At 47.2% G+C, this 7,833-nt stretch overlaps 2 protein-coding genes across 4 annotated transcripts in view; both read left to right on the forward strand.

Moving 5' to 3' along the window:
* The first annotated feature begins 1,137 nt into the window (after positions 1–1,137).
* Positions 1,138–2,404, forward strand: ZNF625 (zinc finger protein 625). The gene has a single exon (XM_017888449.1). It carries the CDS (start codon positions 1,147–1,149, stop codon positions 2,068–2,070), a length of 924 nt encoding a protein of 307 aa, XP_017743938.1. The 5' UTR covers positions 1,138–1,146; the 3' UTR covers positions 2,071–2,404.
* A 4,577-nt stretch (positions 2,405–6,981) lies between these two features.
* The window catches only part of LOC108539653 (zinc finger protein 20), a 9,578-nt gene continuing 8,726 nt past the window's right edge, over positions 6,982–7,833 (forward strand). For 2 of the 3 annotated variants that reach the window (XM_017888503.1, XM_017888505.1), the window contains exon 1: positions 6,982–7,204. In XM_017888503.1, coding sequence (XP_017743992.1) covers positions 7,202–7,204 — 3 coding nt within the window. In that variant the 5' untranslated portion in view covers positions 6,982–7,201. The remainder of the gene's footprint in view (positions 7,205–7,833) is intronic. The other variant, XM_017888506.1, reaches the window with a different exon arrangement.

The following is a 7,833-nucleotide window of genomic DNA, read 5'->3' on the forward strand; positions in this document are numbered from 1 at the left end:
CTGCACTCCAGCCTGGGCGACAGAGTGAAATTCCATCTAAAAAAAAAAAAAAAAAGAGAGAGAGAAATAAGCCAAGTTCCACTGTATTTATTCTTATAAAATTTTCTGTAGGACTAGGCGTGGTGACTCACGCCTGTAATCCCAGCACTTTGGGAGGACGAGGCGGGGGGATCATGAGGTCAGGAGATTGAGACCATCCTGGCTAATATGATGAAACTCTGTTTCTACTAAAAATACAAAAAATTAGCCGGGGGTGGTGGTGGGCGCCTGTAGTCCCAGTTACTTGGAGGCTGAGGCAGGAGAATGGCGTGAACCCTGGAGGCGGAGCTTGCAGTGAGCCAAGATTGCACCACTGCACTCCATCGGGGCGACTGAGCGAGACTCTGTCTCAAAAAAAAAAAAATTCTCTAGAAACATATATTTAAGTGTGACACAGGCTGAACATCATGGCTCAAGCCAGCCCTTTGGGAGGTTCAGGTCAGAGATTGCTTGAGCTGAAGAGTTTGAGGCTACACTCGGCCATGATAGCACCATTACACTCTAGCCTGGGTTAAAGGGGAAGACCCTGACTCAGAAGCAATAAAATTGACAAAGACGGTTAGTACTTGTGAAAGAGTTTATCTGAAAATAGTGTTGGCAGTGCCTAGGTGCATGCCTGTAATCCTAACACTTTAAGAGGCCGAGGTGGGCGGATTGCTTGAGTCTAGGAGTTTGAGACCAGCCAGGGAAATGTGACAAAACCCCATCTCTAGCAAATATTCAAAAACTAGCCAGGCATGATGGTGTATGCTTGTAGCCTCAGCTAATCAGTAGGCTGAAGTGGCAGGATGGCTTCAGATAGGGAGATGGAGGTTGCAGTGAGCTGAGATCTCACCACCGCACTCCAGCCTGGATAACAGAGTGAGACCCTACCTCAAAATTGTTTTAAAAAGTACTAAGAAGCCCTATATCATATTATCTTTCTCGATAACAGGTATAGCTGGGCCATCTTGTAGAGCATGTGGTCTGTTCATGTTCAGACAGGGCAGAAAACCTACACATTGCTGGACAGTGTTAGAAATGCAAGTACAATGACTTGTTAATGAATATCAAATCAGTGATAAATAAACCCATTATGATATACTTCTCATTGTTCACAGAGGTCTTATGGGAGAGAAACTCTTGGAAAGTAAAAAAGATCATCAGCATGGAGAAATTTTGACCCAGGTTCCAGATGACATACTGAAGAAGAAAACTCCTCTTCGAGTAAAATCACGTGGAGAAGTCAGCATGGGTCATGCATCCCTTAGTAGGCACCACAGAGCTGACACTGGACACAAGACATATGAGTATCAGGAATATGGACAGAAGCCATATAAATGTACATACTGTAAGAAAGCCTTCAGTGATCTCCCCTACTTTCGAACACATGAATGGGCTCACACTGGAGGGAAACCTTATGATTGTGAGGAATGTGGAAAAAGCTTTATTTCCCGTTCAAGCATTCGAAGACACAGGATAATGCACAGTGGAGATGGACCCTATAAATGTAACTTTTGTGGGAAAGCCTTGATGTGTCTCAGTTTGTATCTTATCCATAAACGAACTCACACTGGAGAGAAACCATATGAATGTAAACAGTGTGGGAAAGCCTTTAGTCATTCTGGTAGCCTTCGAATACATGAAAGAACTCACACTGGGGAGAAGCCTTATGAATGCAGTGAATGTGGTAAGGCATTCCACAGTTCCACATGCCTCCATGCACATAAAATAACTCACACTGGGGAGAAGCCATATGAATGTAAACAGTGTGGGAAAGCCTTTGTTTCTTTCAATTCCGTTCGATATCATGAAAGGACTCACACTGGAGAGAAGCCCTATGAATGTAAGCAATGTGGGAAAGCCTTCAGATCTGCCTCACACCTTCGAACACATGGTAGGACTCACACTGGAGAGAAACCCTATGCATGTAAACAATGTGGGAAAGCCTTTGGATGTGCCTCGAGCCTTAAAATCCATGAAAGGACTCACACTGGGGAAAAACCCTGCAGTTCCAACACTTTGAAAGGCCAAGGCGAGAAGATCGCTTAATTCACATAAGATTCCTTGAAGCTACTGAATCCAATCATGGTAAAAATGTGTTTCCCTCAAATCATGGGAACCATCGCAAAATTATTCTGAAGCTTCTGCAGTCACTATCATCTGACAGCATTCAGAAATAAATGCCAGTGGCCCAGGAGCAAAAAGTTTTTGGGGTAGTTTAGCTGAGGCCTCACTCAGAGACCTAGGACACAGAGTTGGAAATAACTCTTAAGAGAGACACACTTCCAGTAAGACCGTAAGACAGTTCTGTCATAAAAAAAAATATAAGGTTTGGCTGGCACAGTGGCTCAAGCCTATAATCTCAGCACTTTGGGAGGCCGAGGCGGGCAGACCACGAGGTCAGGAGTTTGAGACCAGCCTGGCCAATATGGTGAAACCCCATCTCTACTAAAAAATACAAAAATTAGCCAGGCGTGGTGGCACGCGCCTGTAGTCCCAGCTACTCAGGAGGCTGAGGCAGGAGAATCGCTTGAACACAGGAGGCAGAGGTTGCAGTGAGCTAAGATTGTGCCACTGCACTCCAGCCTGGGTGACAGAGTGAGACTCCGTCTCAAAATAATAATAGTAATAATAAGGTTAGCCCAGCAAAGTGGCAGGTGTATATATACAGAAAGGTCAGAAAAATCTGTTTCCTCCTGTTGAAAGCCCAATACCTAAGTGGCAAGCCCTCATTTTAAGAAACTCATTGAAGGGATAACAGAAGTGTCATTGTCGGACTCACTGCCTCAGAAAGACCTTTATCAAAACAAAAGGCTAAAGTTCCTATTCAAAAATATCCTGTAATAAATGGCTGGCTATTGGGTACACTACGTATTTTATGCCATTCCTTCTCATGAGTTTTCTTTCTTTTTTTTTTTTGAGACGGAGTCTGGTTCTGTCACCCAGGCTGGAGTGCAGTGGCACATTCTCAGCCCACCACAACCTCTGCCTTCCGAGTAGCTGGTTTTACAGGCATGAGCCACGATGCCCAGCCTCTAACCTTGCTTTTTTTTTTTCTTGAGACAGAGTCTCACTCTGTTGCCCAGGTTGGAGTGTGGTGGTGCGATCTTGGCTCAGTGCAACTTCCACTTCCTGGCTTCCCAGGTAGTTGGGATTACGGGCACCCACCACCACACCAGGCTAATTTTTTATAATTTTAGTAGAGACAGGATTTCACCATGTTGGTCAGGCTGGTCTTAAACTCCTGACCTCAAGTGATCCACATCAGGGTCTCCCAAAGTGCTGGGATTACAAGTGTGAGCCACTGCACCCAGCTTTCTAATCTTTTTCCCGCCTTCTAATCTTTGTTTTTTTTTTTTTTTGAGACACAGTCTCACTCCAGGCTGGAGTGTAGTGGTGTGCTCTCGGCTCACTGCAGCCCCCACCTCCCGGTTTTAAGTGATTCTGCTGTCTCAGCCTCCTGAGTAGCTGGGACTACAGGCGTGTGCCACCACACCCCGCTAATTTTTGTATTTTTAGTAGAGACAGGGTTTCACCATGTTGACCAGGCTGGTCTTGAACTTCTGACCTCAGGTGATCCACCTGCCTTGACCTCCCAAAGTGCTGGGATTATAGGCGTGAGCCACTGTGCCTGGTCATTTTTGTATTTTTAGTAGAGATGGGTTTCTCCATGTTGGCCAAGCTGGTCTTGAACTCCTGACCTCAAGTGATCCATCTGCCTCAGCCTCCCAAAGTACTGGGATTATAGGTGTGAGCTACTGCGCCAGGCCTAATCTCTCTCTCTCTCCCTCTTTTTTTTTTTTTTTCTTTTCTTTTTTTGAGATGGAGTCTTGCTCTGTGGCCAGGCTGGAGTGCAGTGGCCCAATCTCGGGTCTCTGCAACCTCTGCCTCCCAGGTTCAAGCGATTCTCCTGCCTCAGCCTCCTGAGTAGCTGGGATTACAGGCATGTGCCACGATGCCCAGCTAATTTTTGTATTTTTAGTAGAGATGGGTTTTCACCATGTTGGCCAGGATGGTCTCGAACTCTTGACCTCATGATATGCCCGCCTCAGGCTCCCAAAGTGCTGGGATTATAGGCATGAGCCACCACGCCTGGCCCTAATCTCTTTTCAAAGTACTTTTTTTCTGTAATGAATGGCATAAATCAAAACCTTTTTTTCTAATGACAAACATTTTTCTTTTTTATTTTATTTAATTTTTTTTAGAGACTTGGTCTTGCTGTGTGGACCCGGCTGGAGTGCAGTAGTATTCACAGGTGTGATCTTAGTGCACTAGAGCTTCATATTCCTGGGCTCAACAATCCTTCTACCTCAGCCTGCCAAGTAGCTATCACTACAGGTGCCAGCTGCTGTGCCTGGCTTCCACTTTTTTTTTTCTTTAATCAGTTCCTTTTAAAGACCAAAGAAAACCTGTCCTCTTGTGTGGCCTAAGTTGATCTGTGAACATTATTTGCTATGACCCAGAAAATCCCACAAACTTGTGCATGTTAGAAGGATGAAACCCTCATGTTCACTGTAAGAACTGTGAAGGTGCTCAGGCCATCACAGGTATGCCTATATGAAAAGCCACCAAGTATCTGAAATATTTTCTTTTACAGAAGTTATGTATACCATTTCAGTCTTAGAAAATGGAGTTGGTAGCTGTACCCAAGACAAACATTGGGGTTGAACTCACCATCAGTTGTCCAAAAAAGGTACTGAAATTTGCTTACAAGTGCAGAGTTATGCCGAACTTAAGGGTATAGATGTAGATTCCCTGTTTATTGAGCACATCCAGGGAACAAGGCACCCATAATGTACCACCTGACTTAACAGAACTCATGGGCAGATGAACCCATCCACAAACTCCCCTGCCACATCCAGATGATGCTTAGTGAAAAGAAACACATTGTTCCAAAAGCAGAAGAGGAGGCTGCATGGAAGAAAAAGATACCCCAGAAGAAACATAAACTTAAGAGACAAAGAAATTCAGCCAAAAGAAAATGCAAATAAAAGTTCAAAACAAAAAAACCAACTCTAAAATTCATAAAACACAAAATATCATACTCTCTTAAATATGCCTGCATGATATCTCTCTGATAAAAGTTGGCTGTACTAGAGAAAATGAAAATAGGTGACTGGCAGATTCTGGGTCTATGATGAATCAGAGAAGGATGGTTTTCACTTTGTTTTACATTTTTTTAATGCCTGATGTTGACTTGGTAGAAAGATGATAATAAAGAGATCCTTCTGTCTATGTGTTTTAGATTACTCATGTTGACTGAAGAAAAAAATTAAATTTGTTAAAGAAAATTTAACAAATTTAATTTAGGATTGATTTAGGACAATAGCCTGGAAGCAGTTCTGATTTGGAAGCAGTTTGATTTAGGATTGACTGAGGACAATAGCCTGGAAGCAGTTCTGACAGATGGCTGCTATGCAGTATTTTGGTTTACAGTTTATAAGAGACAAGTGGGCCCTGTGCTCTATCTTGTTTTTTCTTCAAAGCATATTTCTGGAGAGCGCAGAGTCCCAGAGTCAGGAATGTTATAAAGTCAGGCTGGAAACCAGAAATAAGTAACATGACTAAACATTTGTATGTTTTTTTGTTTTGTTTTGAGACGGAGTCTCGCTCCATTGCCCAGGCTGGAGTGCAGCAGTGCAATCTCGGCTCACTGGAACCTCAGCCTCTCTGATACAAATGATTCTAATGCCTCAGCCTTCCAAGTAGCTGGGATTACAGGTGTACACTACCACACCCGGCTAATTTTTGTATTTTTAGTAGAAATGGGATTTCACCATGTTGGCCACGCTGGTCTCCAACTCCTGATCTCAGGTGATCCACCCACCTCGGCCTCCCATAGTGCTGGGATTACAGGCTTGAGCCACAGCACCCGGCCACTACTGCCTAACTGTCATGCAGTTAAATAATCTTAGACACTTCCTCCTCGACTTTATACATACACACTGGAGGAGGGCTCTGCTCCTGTGTTATTCTCGCAGTGGGTTTGAGGATGTTTGTCTCATGGAAACTGGTGATGTGAGAAGCAGGCGAATAGCCTGCAGGGGGCAGCAGAGACCAACGCCAGGGACTGGACGGGGAGGCCAGTATGGATCCTGCCAAGGAAGAAAGTGGAGCTCTCCTGGATGCTTCCTGGGCAGCCGCCCTCCTGCAGGTGGCTTGCAGCTGCTCAGAGCAGATCCAGAAAGAGTGTGGGTTCTGATGCGCTGCAGTGCCCTGGAAAGCAGGAGACCCACGTGCAGGTGCACTTCAGGGGTTTTGTCCTTTCTGCGGTTGTAATCTGGAATCTGGGGCCGTTTTCAGGAGCAGTGCTTTGGGTTTGACATGCAAAGGGTCCCTGGGGTCAGACTAATTTGCATATCTGAAGAAAACCTGTGAAGATCAAGTTCAGGGAAAGAACTGTTTGGGACCTCTCCTGGAGAATGGGCTTATGAAGTTGACAGTTTATTTAGGTCAGAAGCTTAAAATCACCAAGTGAGAGTTTTCTGCCGATGAAGATGAAGGTCTGGAAGGAGGGAGCATTTCCACACTGTGAAGTGGGGTGAGATATGTGAAAGCCTTGGCCATGTCTCATCCCTAATTCCGGGCCCCTGAAGGACAACGGCCTCTCCTTCCTGATGCAGTCGTGCCTGGCCTGGTCTGGGCACCCCTTCCTGCTCTGAGGTCAGCAGATCGCTCCATTGGACACTGAGTCTGGAATTCCCTGCATACACTTAGGACCCTGTGCAGGACGAGGAAGCACGGACAGCCCATTTAATGAGGAATAAGATAGTGCCCTGTCTAAAAATCAGGAGCAAATCTGGCTGAAAAAATATCCAATGATCAGGGCTCAGGGAGAGAGCTGTCCCTTAGAGAGAAGCTGTGGCTAGAACTGATGAGTCGGGCTCTGCAGGGCCCGTTACCCAGGGCTTGTGCCGTCACTCAGTTCTGAGGGGGCGGGGCCTTGCACCTTGCCCAATCAGAAGCGCTGGGGCGGGGCTCGGCCAACTGTCCATCCGGAAGGAGCAGGCCCATTCCGCCTCTACTTTTGATGCTATGCGGATTGTTGTCGGGATACTAGATTTCCTACTCCGAGAGGCCCGGGTCCCTTCGCCACTTCTGTCGCTCTGCCGCCTGCACTGTGACCTGCACTATTCACGGGAGCCCTAGAGAGGACCCCGGGACACCTGGAAGCCGGGAAATGGTGAGTGTGTGGGGCCGGAGTCCCCAGACGGGGGAGAGGCTGGGTGAAACCGGCCTGAAGCGGCTGTGGCGGGACCCGGGTCTCCTCGCGGCGCCTCCTGCATCTGGGACCCGAATCTCTCTGTCTCAGCCCGTCCCTCCATCCCCTGGGCCGCAGGGTGCAGCTGGGCCGGCAGCCAGGACCCCAGGCATCCTGTCCTGTTCCTGCGCCGGCGACTGTGGGTCCCGGCCCCGGAGCCCTCTCTAGGCAGCTTCGCGCCCACAGCCCCAGATTCTGCGGTGACCACGGGAGGGTCATGGGGGAATCCCTCGGGGTATTTTTCTGTTAAAAGTTAAAGAGTTTGGGCCCGGCGCGGTGCCCACGCCTGTATTCCCAGCACTTTGGGAGGCCGAGGCGGGCGGATCACGAGGTCAGGAGATGGAGACCATCCTGGCTAACACGGTGAAACCCCGTCTCTACTAAAAATACAAAAAATTAGCCGGGTGTGGTGGCGGGCGCCTCTAGTCCCAGCTACTCGGGAGGCTGAGGCAGGAGAATCACAGGAACCCAGAAGGCCGAGGTTGCAGTGAGCCGAGATCGCGCCACTGCACTCCAACCTGGGCGACAGAGCGAGGCTCCGTCTCAAAAAA

The sequence above is a fragment of the Rhinopithecus bieti genome, unplaced genomic scaffold (genome assembly GCF_001698545.2).
Source record: "Rhinopithecus bieti isolate Rb0 unplaced genomic scaffold, ASM169854v2 scaffold_15296, whole genome shotgun sequence".
Taxonomy (NCBI): domain Eukaryota; kingdom Metazoa; phylum Chordata; class Mammalia; order Primates; family Cercopithecidae; genus Rhinopithecus; species Rhinopithecus bieti.